The 14,660-nt window shown below is 34.2% G+C and overlaps 1 protein-coding gene across 2 annotated transcripts in view; it reads right to left on the bottom strand.

Annotated features, from left to right (window-relative positions):
* Nucleotides 1–643: 643 nt before the first annotated feature.
* The window catches only part of PPM1B (protein phosphatase, Mg2+/Mn2+ dependent 1B), a 66,944-nt gene continuing 52,927 nt past the window's right edge, over nt 644–14,660 (bottom strand). The window contains exons 6-7 of one of the 2 annotated variants that reach the window (XM_032217088.1): nt 12,394–12,451; nt 644–5,129 (exon numbers count right to left, since the gene is read on the bottom strand). In XM_032217088.1, coding sequence (XP_032072979.1) covers nt 5,100–5,129; nt 12,394–12,451 — 88 coding nt within the window. In that variant the 3' untranslated portion in view covers nt 644–5,099. Of the gene's footprint in view, nt 5,130–5,555; nt 6,740–12,393; nt 12,452–14,660 lie in introns of those variants that run through there. The other variant, XM_032217087.1, reaches the window with a different exon arrangement.

Genomic DNA, 14,660 nt, shown 5'->3' with positions numbered 1-14,660 from the left:
TAACTCACCCTTTTTGTTTTTTTGAAATTTGTGTTATGTGTGCAAATGACTCTCACTTCCAATCCTCCCACCATTAGACAAAGTATAACCTTTGGAGTAACCTTTGAGTATAGCTACATGGATATGAAGGAGCTTCTGATGAGCTGCTGTTTTAGTTAAGTGTTTGCAAAGTCTCTAGACATTTCAGCTGGTCAGAATATAACTTAGTTAAAGCATCTAAGTTTGCAACTACCTAATTATCTGTCCTCTCATAAGCTAACTTCATCAATTTAGTAATCATTTTCATGGACTTTTTGTGAGTTAATAAAGGAAGAAATAATGGTTTCCAGCAATAAGAATGTGAAAGTATTATCATTTATATTACATGCAAGGAACAAAAAAACAAATTTCAGTATCATGTTATTTTTCAGAGCCACTAGCTTGCCATATGTTTAGCAGGCATTTGGGATTCATGCGGTCATCATCTATGCCACTAACAATATTAAAAGAAATATTGGCGCTTCTGTTCCTTTGACAGTACATACCATATGCACAATTCAAATATAACATTAAGTGGAATGAGTATTCTTTTCTATTTTTAGAATTGATTTGTTAAAATACTCCGAGTGTAAATTCAACACCACAAATAAAAAAACAAGAACAATTATGATACAAACAGTATGTTTATACTTATGAACAGATTGACATGCACCAGATTCACACATTTACAGACACCCCAGGCATCATAGAATGTTACAGCTTCATCAAATGGAGGTTACATGGTTTTCTATGTAAACAGGATCTTTAAAAGATCAGTCTTCCCCAATTGGAATTGCCTGAATGTTTTGGACTAAATTCACAACATCATAATGGTTGCTTTGGCTGAGGGGAAAGGAATTGTAATCAAACACATCCAAAGTTGATTGCTTAGAGAAAGCTGGACTAGATGTTAAAGTGATATTTACAGACCATAAAGAGCACAAGAAAGCAGCTGTAAAACATGAGGAAGCTATAGTGCCAGAGAGTAATGTTGGTAACAGATTAAATTCTTTACAATGCCAAAATGAATCCTATTCAGTCAAAATCTTACATAAATCTGCCATTTACAGATCCCCATCTCATCTATTTAGAATCCATACAAAATCTTATTGTGTTAACTTGATTGAATATAAAGTTGATCTAGCTTCAATCTCCTATGATCTTGCTTACAAGACCAGTATAAAAGCTATACAGCAACTTTAAAATTAAAAAACCCAAATATCTATTGATCTGACCAGGTTTGTTTTTTTTCCATCAACATCAAAACTTAAAACAAATCATGTGAGAGGTAAGACAGAACCTAACAACTAGAATGTCCAGTACTAAATGATGGCTATTTGAAATCTAAACCACCTGTTGTATTTGGCAATCAAGTGAGTAGCCAACAATCTGTCACAGAAATCTTTGTGGTTTTTATTATTATAAATGAAAGGAAGCGACTTACACTGGTATTGAAGGAACAAACCCACCAATCTTACACCATGAGATGCTGCACACTTTTCCTGCATTGATCATCTGAATTTCTAAGTGGGTTTGCATAGCTTGCAAGTTCATCGAAGTTACACCTTTAATTAGCATGAAAACCAAATTTAATATTCTAGGGATGTTTTTGTAAACTTTTAAATAAAATACGTACAACAGCAAACTATATAACCAAGTTATTTTGTTACACTGATTCCTATTGATAGGATTCATTAGTCCCTGCAGTCCTGCATGTTACTAGTAGCTTAAAACCAATTCAGCTGGCAGTGATAGTAACAGGCATTAGGTAGAAAGGCTTAATTTGGAAGTAAGCTAAGATGTAGCTTAGGATCAACTCAATAGTCTGCCAGTAACATACATGCCACTATGGCTGGCAGAACTTTGTCCTATAGAGACAAATTAGCTGGGACTACTGCTGTAAAATAAAGCCCAGCTTTACTCATCTAAATGCATCAAATTTGAGTCAAAGCCTCTTGCAGTGAGTATTTCAAGTAAGTCAGTACTTTACATGAAACAGCAAAGTAAGCTATTAATTTAAACAGTGTTGCCATATGGAGTTTCAGGGCAATAAGTATGAGTCCATTATAAATATATTTGACATGTTTAATTCCTACATTAAATTGCAGACAGCATCAAATTATTGTTATAGTAACTGCTTTCTTAAACAGTTTTGGCTGTATTTTTACACATTTCCTCATTGACTTGACCTACAAAATTGTGGCAATAAAGCTTACAATAGAATGACTATTTGAAGCAGGACATCTTAGTGAATAGATTATCTCTTCTGCAATGGCACCACCCGTCTATATCTACTGGTTTGGAACTGTAGCATTTTTTTAGTGAATGGACAGGCTCTTCCCACTCATGGAAATGACTAAATTTATTTTTTTAAAAAATTCCTACTTGAGAGAGGGAAGGTTCCCGATTCCCACTTCTTCTTACAGTCCTTAGCATTAACTCCCTTTATATTGCGAAGTATTACCTGACCCCTGAAAAATGGGTACAGACCCAAGGAGAGGGCAAACTGATAAATACGACGATATTTCCTTCAGTACAGGACTAGTAATCTAGAGTTCTCATTCTGGCATGAATACTTACAGCGCATTTATTATTATTCCATACTTTGGACATTTAACTGGAAAAGGAACAAGTTTACAGTTTTAGGATATGGCAGTGTAAACTCTGGTTTCTATAATATTCATTAGGTATAAAGACTAGTTTTGACATGCAATAAAAAATCTTGAACTGCATGTTGATGCAAATGAAAATGGATCTAGCTCAGTTAATAGTATCTGGTCAACCATACTGTTTCTAAGGGTAATGCAATGAAGTAGTGATAATTTAGTTCTGTTTATTTTTTCACTATTACAAACTTTTGTTATTGTTAGAAATAATACGGTTAACTCAATAATTTGAATATCACGTTTTTGAGAACTGTTCAGTACAATTGTAATTAGTACGAGTTTAAGTTATTCCGTCAATGTGTTATAAAGCCCTGTTATCTTCTGAACATTCAATTCATATTAAATTCTGAACTGTTTTTGATTCAATGAAATGTACAGATCTTAATTTATGGACTACATCTATTTGCACATTACTGAGCTTGTTTATCAACCTGTACATTACTGATGCATGATTGCTATTTGAACCCAAGCATTGCAAAAAAAAAGGCCTAAGTTCATTACTTCTTATAGATCATGATCACAATACACATACAATATGGAATTTCCTATTACAGAACTGAATAATTTTGTCTTTGTTTTCCCACAAAATAGGGCCTCTCACCATTTTAGCAATCCTTTATTGAAGATAACAAGTTGGTTATGTTCACTGTATTGTATGAAACATCACAATATCATACTGGGAAGGTACTATCAGTACAGGATTAGACCAGAGCAGACAGTCTGAACAATAAACCATGTTGCATTCTTCGTTCCCTAGCTTTTAACAACCCCCAAAGGAAAATGAAACAAAAAAACAATAGGGACAAATACCTGTTAACATCATCATTTAAAACACCGTTTAACTTACGAGGCTAAAATCTAATGAATAAATAAAATATATTGTGGCAATAATCCTTTCTAGACCATCCCACTGCCAAAAAACTTTAAAATAAAACAAAATAAAAACATAACCAAATGTTTGGGAAATCTGGCAGGAGGCACCAGGTTATAAAAGAGTGTACAAGGATTTACACTCAAATGTAGGTAAGGGGAGGGGGAGGAAGGTTACAGAAAAATACCATGAATTTTATTTCACACAAAACCAGTTGATGACTGTCATTAGCTTAAACTACACACAAGGACAATTACATCCTCGTTTGAAACACAGTTTAAACAAATAGGAAAATGTTTACAAGGCATCCACAGCATGTAAGTCATGTACAGATGGATACATTCATTATTTCCCCTCCCCAATAGCTTTTATTTATTTTTTTAGATAAATACTCTTCTCCACTTTCAGCATTAACTTGACTCAATACATGCACAACTCAAAAGAATTAAGAAAAAAAATAAGGTTATTGCAAAAATAGAATTAAACTAAGAATCTTCAAGTACCTTACATGACGGCCACTCTGTACCATGCCCATTGCTTATAAAATGAAAGGTCACTGAACCCATGAAAATATCTCTAATATTTTCTTAGATTTAAAATAGATAATTTTAGCTGTATTTATAGTAATCTCAAAGTGATAATTTGAACTTTGTAAATAATGCAAACAATTAAAAATTATACCCATATTACACAAGACTTCTCTTTTAAGCTGATAGAAATCAAAGGGGAAAAAACTATAGAAAACCACATTTAGAACAAAATCACAATTTACATTATAATAAAGGCAAATATTCAGCATTTAAAAAAACTCGCAGCAATGAGTGAGATGTCAAAGCAAATTACAACTAACCATAAATTAAGTTGTTTGGTTTAAAAAGATGTAGCAAGAGTTTAAAGATGTGTTATACACATGCGTAAAACTTGTATTTGTTTAGATGCCTAAAATCTTCTTATATTATTGCCAAATACACTTTGTCTCAAGCAAGCAATAGGCAACATATCACAATTTGGACACTGTAGGGAAATCCTAACAGTCTGGTAATACAGGTAAAACTGGGGGGAAAAAAACATCCTATAGCATATTGCCCAACTGAATGACTTCCAAAGCCCAGAGCTGTAAAAGATTTCCATCTTGGTAAGGTGAAATAAGTGTCTTGTTACAATTATTTGCACTCAGGTGTGCACGTATTGTAAGTTTTGTTAAACATAGTGTCTTCAGGATACAACTACAATCCCATGGTACTTTATGTACATTTAGTGAAGTGCTCCAAGCATTATTCCTTGGTTTTTAGGGCTCTGGCTCCATATTGATGTAACCAATATGCCCAAGGCTGGTAAAAATACTGTAGTATAGGCAATGCTAAGAGTGGCAATATCAGAAAACACAAACATGAACAAATGATGGAAAATCCTAATAATATCTTTCTGCCCATTTCACAAAATGTTGGAAATCCACCAGAATTTTTCCCTTGTATTGAAGAAAACTGATTAAAAGTTTTTCCCCCTTTTTTCAGATTCAAAAGCATTTTAGTAGATCTGTAAGGCTACCACGGATCTTCTAGATCTCCAGCACCCTACAGGAAAAGAAGAGGAAAACTGTTAGCGCTATATTGACCTTAAAAAAAAACAACTAATATCCACATTATTCTGAGTTATTACATAGAGAAAACATGCACAGATGATCAAGAAGACTCCATCTTCAGAGACTCAATCATTATTGTTCCACTCTCCCAGCCTTGTAATTTCAGTGGCAGGATCAAAAGAATATATTATCAGAAAAACAAACCCTAAACCTCTGTAATCCCTATGACCAATCAAGCTTGCCTGTGTTTTCTGCTAGCTTGCTAATTAAAATAAACTGCAGAAAGAGGGGTAAAATTGTTTTGCCACAAAATGAACATTTTAAAAATGACAATGAAGGTAGGATTACATTCACAAAGTTATTAAAAAAACCAATCCACATTTTGATAGTTATTATCATTTCTATATTTTTTTCAGTTTGTACACATATAAGGAAATAAGAAAAAAACTAAGGTAGAAAGTATTCACTAAATTTGTGGGGGGAGGGGAATTGTTTATTGTTTCTATTTATAGAATTTATTATATTAGGACAGAATAGCAATAAAGGTTATTAAAGTACCATGATTACTTAAAGAAAGTCAATATGCATTCAGATTATTCCACATGTTTTTATTTAATTAAAAACAATAGCTCTAATAAACACTAATTGTCAGTACATTTTAGGCATTAGATACATAGTGCTATTAAGTGCATCCTGGATACATTTAGAAAACTGGGTACAATTATAATGTCCATACTATAGTCTACCATAACACAGGACAATGACTAAAATTAACACGGCTTAACTTTTACAGGCAAATCTGTCTTTGACATGAATTATCCACAAGTCAAATACAAACGTGCAATTGTCTACATCATTGTCAATCATGGAAAGTGAGTTATAATTCAACAAACTATAAATGATGGATTCAGATCGCAATTTTAGGCTCCTCCAAAATTTTAAGTTAGGTTCTCCCCCGTCCCCCAGCACAATGGCCAAGGTGTCATTCCTTTTGGATATCACTCTAATCCAATACCATTGATATTCTAAATTCATCAAATCGAAGAACACAGATGCTGTGCTCTTTTCCATGTAGGCAGAAGGCAAGCAGTGACAGTGCTGTTAAAGCTACATTTTATAATTGTAGCAATTGTAGTTGCTAAAGTTCCAGAAAGAACATCCTACATACACAGAATGCCTCTTATGCATGTAGCCAGTACATATAAAAATTTAAAAATCTAACTTTCTAAGACATAACAAATATGGAGAAAGCAAGACATTATAAAAACTAAACAATCAGCAACTGTGAGGAAAATGAAGGCATCATATCATTTCATCATATTATTCATCACTCATTTCTGAATCTTCATTGGGGCTCTGAGTTTCAGCACGCTGGTGCTCACATTTTGCTTTAGAGTCTGTCTCTTGATTATTTGATGCATCTGAAGTTGAGGCTGTAGCTGATTCACCAGAACTTTCTTCTCCCTGAATTTTAGCTAGCCTGTAACTAATGAGCACGTCTTCCAGAAGGTGGCGGTAGTTTCCCCTATGAGTAATTCTCACTTGCCTGAGAGCATCTGTCAATTTTCCCTGTGTTGCACCTCCTGCAGCTTTGTCATCGTCCTTATTTAAGATTGAATACCCCAGAATCAGTAGTTGAACTAGGATATTTCTAAAATCTTTAATACATTTGACAAACTATTAAAAATTGTAAGTGCTGGATTCTAGTCAGCCACCTTTCAAGCAATCTTAGTCCCCCTGGGCAAAAAGTTATTTGAGAGTTAGGACTTTTAAAAAGTTAATAAAATAATAATAAAAGTATGAAAAGGTATTTTCATATTAAGTTCGCCAATAGCTATGAAACTTAAATGACTGGACATAATTTATAATTTAGATGTTCAAAATAAAGATATTGTATAACTCCTATTTTTATTGTTCTATATGTAAGCACTATATAAATACTTATAATATGTAAGTTATATATTATGTTTTAAGTTATAGCAGTATATTCAACAATTTGTGAACAGCTTAAGTAAAATGAATGTTACTTTTTAACTTTATTTACCTTTTACGTTTTCACCAATCAACAAAACTGCCAATGGAAAGTTTGCTGGCACATATACTGATTAGAATATTATGTACTACTATCTAAGTATATTCTAAGCAAACCCTACCCCAAGCATGAGCTAACGGGCTGATCTACAAACAAATTCAGGAACAAATATACAAGAAAAATCCTAAGTAGTTCCATGCTTGATTCTATATGCTTTTAAAGTATGAGTTTTCTCTCAAATGTTAACTCAGCTTTGTCCAATACAACTAAGTACAGATAATTTAGGGCCAATCCCCCCTCCAAAGCCACCAAGTCTTTACACAACACATAAAATATAAAGTAATATCATGTGGCGTACTAATATAATCAAAGATAGCATTTCAAAATCTAGTCCTGTTTTTGTCAAGCTTTTGTTCACTACGGACCCCATTTAAATACCTTTTGTGGTCATGGACTATCAGGACTTAACTCAAGATTTAAATTATAACATTTCTTCATGTCTTCAGAGATCCCCTGTGATTACCTTGTGCTTCCCCCCCCCCCGGGGGGTCTGCAGACCACAGGCTGAGAATCACTGGTCTAGACAACTTCTTATTCGGATCAAAGGCACAAAAGCATTGTGTCGTAATACATCAGATATTGGGGGAGGGAGGAGAAATAGTTAGAGAGAACTGCTGTCTTCATGTCCTACTTGTGGACTTTACAAAAACATATAGTTGTATGCAAAAGAGCATATTGATGTATACTTTTGTGTTAATCTAAGGCCCTTTTACATATTATCAAGAATATATGTTAATACATGCAGCAGGCAGCAAATTATCTTGTAAGAAACTTTAAATAAGAAATCCAAGTGAATTATGTGAAAAGGGTATTATAAGCTGTGTTTCTGTATCACTATATCCTCATTTTAAACTACGTTCTTCAAATTTGTCCAGTCCTGAGAAACTGGTGACAGTTTAAATATGGGGATATAAATGACCCCCCCCTTGAAATTCATTGTCATCTTTACTTAAGGTATACTTAGATTCTAACCAAGCAAGACAGTAGCTTTTATTATATAAAAATAGAAGTATCATAAATCATGTAGAAAGTACAAGAACTATTTTAAAAGCAAAAAAAAAAAAAATTGCTAAGGAATGAAGAACTTCCTGTTACCCAGCCTCATATCTTAGAGCAGGGGTGTCAAACTCATGTCGTCACAACAGTGTCACATGATGTATTGGGACTTTTCCCCCTTCACTAAACCAGCCATGGGCGTGGCCAGCACATGATGCATCCGTGACACAGTCCGGAAATTTGACAGCCCTGACCTAGTTTCTACCAAGCTCAATGAAATACTACTTGGTGGTGCATTGTTTAGAATGCAGATACTGCAGGCTGCTGACTGCAAGCTACCTGCAATTTGGCAGTTCAAATCTCACCTGGCTCAAGATTGACTCAGCCTTCCATCCTTCCAAGGTCGGTAAAATGAGGACCCATTACTGGGGGCAATATGCTGACTCTGTAAACCACTTAGAGAAGGCTGTAAGGCACTGTGAAGTATATAAGTCTAAGTTCTGTTCCTATTGCTATACCTGACAGGTATTGATTAGGAAAGGTTTAGAAGAAAAACTAGGAAGAAAGTTTGCAGTTCTTGCCTACACAATCCTCTTATTTATAATACTTATCTGGAGCAGCCAACCTTCTCCAGCATGACAACTGCGTCATTTCACATCCTGGTTCTAAATAATGCCATTAATACCAAACTTCAAAAGCACCCAGTATTGAATTACCAGTAAATTTTGAAACATGGAAAATTAAAATATAAATGTATAATTGCAGAAGGTACATTTGATGTACATATTTGATGAGCTTAAGCTACTTTTGCCTAGGATACCTAAGACCACTAGAAGAGAGATCACAGCTGTGATCAAAGAGTACCATGAGTGACAAGGTAAAGGTTTTCTCAGTGGCGATTTTCAATTGAAAAGTCCCCCCTAGAAAGACATATTCAGGATGTTATTAGATTTATTTTCAATTCATAAGGACTTTTACTGTTACCTCAGATTGATGCCACCATGCAGTGGTAAAATTTTATCTTATTTCTACTATTTTCCTTTCTGCTGTCCTAGTTATTGTTTACAATGCATGCATGTCTGTACCAATGTTTTTAATACTTATTTCAAAATGTTCACTTGATACTGACCTTAAGCAGCATTAGGAAAACTGTGCATATAAGGTCTCAGATTCAATTGATGGAAAGTCCATGTAATATTAGGAAAGATACTTTTATGCAAAATTTGAATGACTGCTTCTATGCAATCAATTACCAGATTTGGTATAAAGACGAAACTTATGCTCCATGTTAGAAAAAAAAATAAACTTCAAAAACCTGGTATGTAAAACAACTAAAAATAGAAGGCCAATCCACTTTCATTAAAACTGAACTAAAACTGAAGTGAACCATTTTTTTTCTTACAGTCACTGACACAATTATCATACATGTGATGTTTAGTCTTGTAACGCTTGCCTGTAATATAAGCTGCAAAATTTCACAAAGTTGCATAATACTGAATATAACAGCAACTTAGGAGAAGAATTGGAATTTATAGAAACAAGCGAACAAAAACAAGATTCCTAAGATACAAGTACTATTTTGTATCAATGAGAATAACTGCATCGAACACAATTTGAGCACTTGACTTGGTATTATTAGTGAAAATATATTAAATGTTATGGGGAAATATTTAGCAATATAGTAGTATTTATAAAATGCTTGCTTTAGAGGTTGATACTAATCTTCATTCGGCACTGAAATTATATCTTGGAAACTATAATAGATTGTAAAAATAAAAGGGACAAGTAAACTGTAGGTCAATTTAGCAACAAAGGCAAAACTTTTAAAACTTAAGAATTCAACTTTAGATAGGGAAATACACTACGTTATTTAAGTGTGGGTTAGATCTACACACCAAACTAGATTTTAAAGCCTTTAAAAGCCTCAAGAAACATGCAGTTCTCCCCAATTTTCATTGTTCAGCACTACTTCTTCAACTGTGGCAATTTACAAGAAACAGAATAGAAGAAAACTCAAAAGGCTTTTCTCCCAACCACTACTGTTTGACAACACATAAAAATAGATTCAGAAGCTACCAAATGAGCCCAAAATATTATCATATATTATAAAAAAATGAGAAGTTAAATTACAAGAAAGAAGTCTCTACTGCTGATTTTTAAACTTAGTGAGAAAATAAATTTCAGATTTAATTTTAAGCACACAAAAAAACAACAGTCTACCTAGAGCCTTGGAGAGTCAGTGCTAATTAATAGACAAAATCTGTACTAGATTTACTAATGTAGGCCATCTCCTACATTTCTACTATGCTCATGTCCGTACTGAAAACTGGTGAATATTTGATATAAAAATGCATACATATGTGTGTGCCTGTGTGTGCATATATACATTTCAAGTATCAGATATATGATTCGATATATCAGATATATAGTCCATATAGTTTTGATTTACACATTATATTAGATTGGTTTATTTAATAATAGTGTGTAGATCAAGCCACAACTGGCTTGACTCATATAATGCAAAGTTGGCTTGATATGGTATACTAAATAGATCTAAATAACTATAGGTTATAGGTTATTGTGATGTGTGAACCTACCATTTGTTCTGATGCACTATAGAGAAGAAAAAAAAGTCTCTGCACCTTTCTACATGAAAGTAGGCATCCTAAACACATTCTCTTAGGATGTTGTTTCACTTATATAACAAATGACTGATTGAATATTAAAAGACAATTTACATTTCAATTTTGCTGAGTTCCATAACAAAACTCCTCTACGCATCTCTCATTTTAATTAAGCTGTTCAGTGTATAGCTTTTTACAAGTCTTTAAAAGATATATTTCACTATGCTGTTTCACCACTAATCTGAATGACCATATTACTAATAAGTAATCTATTTATTAAATGATTTCAAATCTATATATAATATTTAGCTGAACTTATAAGGATTTAGCAGAGAGAAATATTTAGCAGTATCTCTGATTCTGGCAACTTCTAAGCATGTAGTCTTCAATTTCCAAAATTCTCAATAATGATGGCACTAGCTGGGAATTTTGGTCACTGGAAAGCCACACACCAAAAAGTTCTCAATGCTGGAAAACAGCAACTACAGAAAAGGCTGACGGTAGTAACCAAAATCACACATACATGCACAACACTCCAAGTTGTCTTTGCATTCAGACTATTTTGCTGAAGCTTTAAACATCAAATGGCTCAAAACAAAACTCCCTATCAGCTGGATATGTTAAACATTAAAGGAGTGAACAATTTAAAGGGGGCTTGCTGAACTTTCAAATTATGAATGGAGGTTGACTTGGCCCAAACTTGAAGCAAGAAATTCAAGTGTTCAGAACAAATTATACAGAATCTCAAGATTAAAGGCCTGTGATACTGCAAGGCACCATAAACTACAATAGAACCCAGAAGATCCATACTGATGCCAATAGTTTTAATGTAAACCTCTCCCTTTGCTTCAGATAATTTGACAATGGCAAGCAGTAGAGCATATAATTTATATCTCACTAAACATGGGGCTGTAGCTATACTATCCAGAACATTCAGAATGAACTTAAGTCATAATAGATGTAATTGGTTCTAATTAGCATAGGCTATTGAAAACAAAACATAACTAGCTTTGAAAAATAAACAAATCATCTAAGATTGAATGACCTAATGTTTATAGATCAAGTACAGTATCAAACCTTGTCTGCATTCCCTCTCTTATTATTCCCAAACAAAAACCAGGATTTCAGTTTAATAAATGTGGGCTCAATAATTATCCTGTCTACCTGTCTGCCTAGCTCTATCACTGAAAAAAATAAATCAGCATCTGGCATGAAGACAAAGAAGATTAAATACTGATTTAGCAAAGTAGCCCTTAATATTAATATTATATTGTGTGTTCCTGTATCACAAATACATTACAAAAATGAAATAAAGTCCTAGAGTAATGTTATATGGCTGTCTTGTGGTTTGAATGAAGCCATAATCATTTATATTAAGGTATCTGTAGTACAAATCATTTAGGGTCAACTTTTACCTTTAAAGAATTTCATTAGCACAATGATCTTGAGTACTTATACACTCAAATATAAACCGTTTCCCATAAACATAAGATTACAGTTTAACCCCATCAGGGAAAGCTGGCAATCAAAGATGACATACTTACCCCCTCATTCTCTCTGTGTGGGTTCAGCCTGTTATAAACAGCTTCAATAATATTTCTCCTACACAAAGACAAAATTTTAAAGTTACATTGTGAATAGTTTGCATAAAACAAATATTTTCTTAACAAAATAGTTGGCTAAATGACTGTATGAAACCCCTACAATTCAGGGGCAATAGGTCCTATGGCATCAGATGATGAACAACAATAGCAGGAGTATTATTGCAAGCATGCCCCTCCTTGCAGGATCTCCAAAAATATCTTGGTTACCACAGCAGTAAGTAGAATGTTCTTTTACAGATCTTGGTACTCTATTTTGCTTAGGCCAGTTAACTCAAACTATGAGACTCCAGGCAGCACACAACAGCATCACACCTTAAAATGGCATAATGCAATAAAATACAGTAAGCAATGATAAACAGAATTGCAAACTTCAACAACTTACCACTGTGACTCTGCTCAACCTGACCCCAAACCCTGGAGAAAGCGCCAGGACTTTACCCACCTTCCTAGAAGCCTATAGGGTTGGGGGCAATCATAAATCCTGGGGCAGAGATCGCCAAAGAAGACAAACTTCCTGGGTCCCATGCAATGATATTTTTTCAATGAAGGGATCTGGAGTGTGCCTTTTGGGGGGGGGGGGGAATGTGCCTTTCTTGTTAGAACTTATGGGATGGGCAAACATTCTTGAGAGCAGACAAGCCTCATAAATAATCCAAAGCTGTGTAGGGTTTTATAAAGGATAATCAGCACATTGAATTGCACCAAGAAGCCTGAGAATCAGTGCAGCTTGTTGAGTAGAGGTGTTATGTGGGCATAAGAGATATCTTTAAATGGTATGGTAGATACTAGTCTGGAGATGTACATATTTACTCATTTTAATGCTTAACTATTTATTTATTGAATGTATATTGCTGCCTATTCACCCATGGCGATTCAAGGCGGCTTACAGAGTATAAAACCACATTTAAAACAATCACGCTAATAAAAAGAATCAAATTAACATAATATAATATAAAGTATAATATAATAAAATTATCTCCCCGCCCCAGCGACAGCAGATCACACAAGCAATTTAATGGGCTCCACCCCACTCTGAGTTCCCCAGGCCCGCTGACAGAACCAGGCTTTCAGCACCTTCCAGAAGAGTATTAGAGTGGGGGCCATTCTAATCTCTGGGGGAATGATGTTCCAGAGAGAGGGAGCCACCATGGAGAAGGCCCTTCTCCTGGGTCTCACCAGGTATATATCCCTCTGGGATGGGACCCACAGCATTCCCTGCCTCCTACTCTGATGGGTCAGGTAGATGTGACAAGAGAAGGTCCCTCAGATAACTTGATCCCAAGCCATGAAGGGCTTTAAAGGTGACAACTAGCACCTTGAATTGTACCCTGAAGCAAATTGGCAGCCAATGCAGCTCCTGCAGGATATTACATACAGTATATAGATATTATGCACTCCTATTTTAGTGTTAACCTTTACATCTGATATGACCAAGGCAAAAGCATTCTGAAAATAGCCAGCTGTTTATGGAAACTAAAGAAATAAAATGAGTAAAATATTTTGGTAGAAGCATTAGTTAGTAAATTTCTCTATACGTATTGCTGGAAAAATGTGTGATATGTTATTCTGGCAAGCATCTTGGACAAACGAAAAATACCTTGGATTTCAATCCTTGTGCAAACGTTTTGTATTAAGTCAGAAAAGGACCATTTACAGTATACAGTTTTTTGTATACTAAAGTGGATCCTAGCAACATTTTACTAGAAAATTGAGATAATGCAGAACTCTATGGTCCTGGACTGCATCTACTCCACTCAAAGTAAAGGTGAAATACTCAGGCCATTGCTTTTTTAGGATATGTATTTCATTAATTACAAAAAAAAGTACTAAAATATTTTGTATCTACTTGCATAAAAATAACAATTAATGGAAAAATCCTGTTGAGATTATATTTTAATACATTCAAAAAGTTGAGATTGACAAAATTAACTGAATAAAAATTCAAGCTGTACCTACATGAACAGTGAACAAAGAAAAAACCTCTGCAAAAATTAAGCAAATTATTCACAAGCCATTCTGTCCAGAGTCAAACATTATTACTAAAGCATGTATATCATCTTTAATCAAATCTTAACAATTTATTATCATATTTCAGCGTTTTCCTATATTTTTACTCTCCAAATTTCAAGTCTTAAGTATGCTATGAAAATACATTAAAATGCAGGTAGTCCTCCAGTTATGACAATAATCAGGACCAGAATTTCTGT

Source organism: Thamnophis elegans, chromosome 4, assembly GCF_009769535.1.
Source record: "Thamnophis elegans isolate rThaEle1 chromosome 4, rThaEle1.pri, whole genome shotgun sequence".
Taxonomy (NCBI): Eukaryota; Metazoa; Chordata; class Lepidosauria; order Squamata; family Colubridae; genus Thamnophis; species Thamnophis elegans.
The sequence above is the reverse complement of the archived record's forward strand: the minus strand, read 5'-3'. Positions and strand labels throughout refer to the sequence as shown.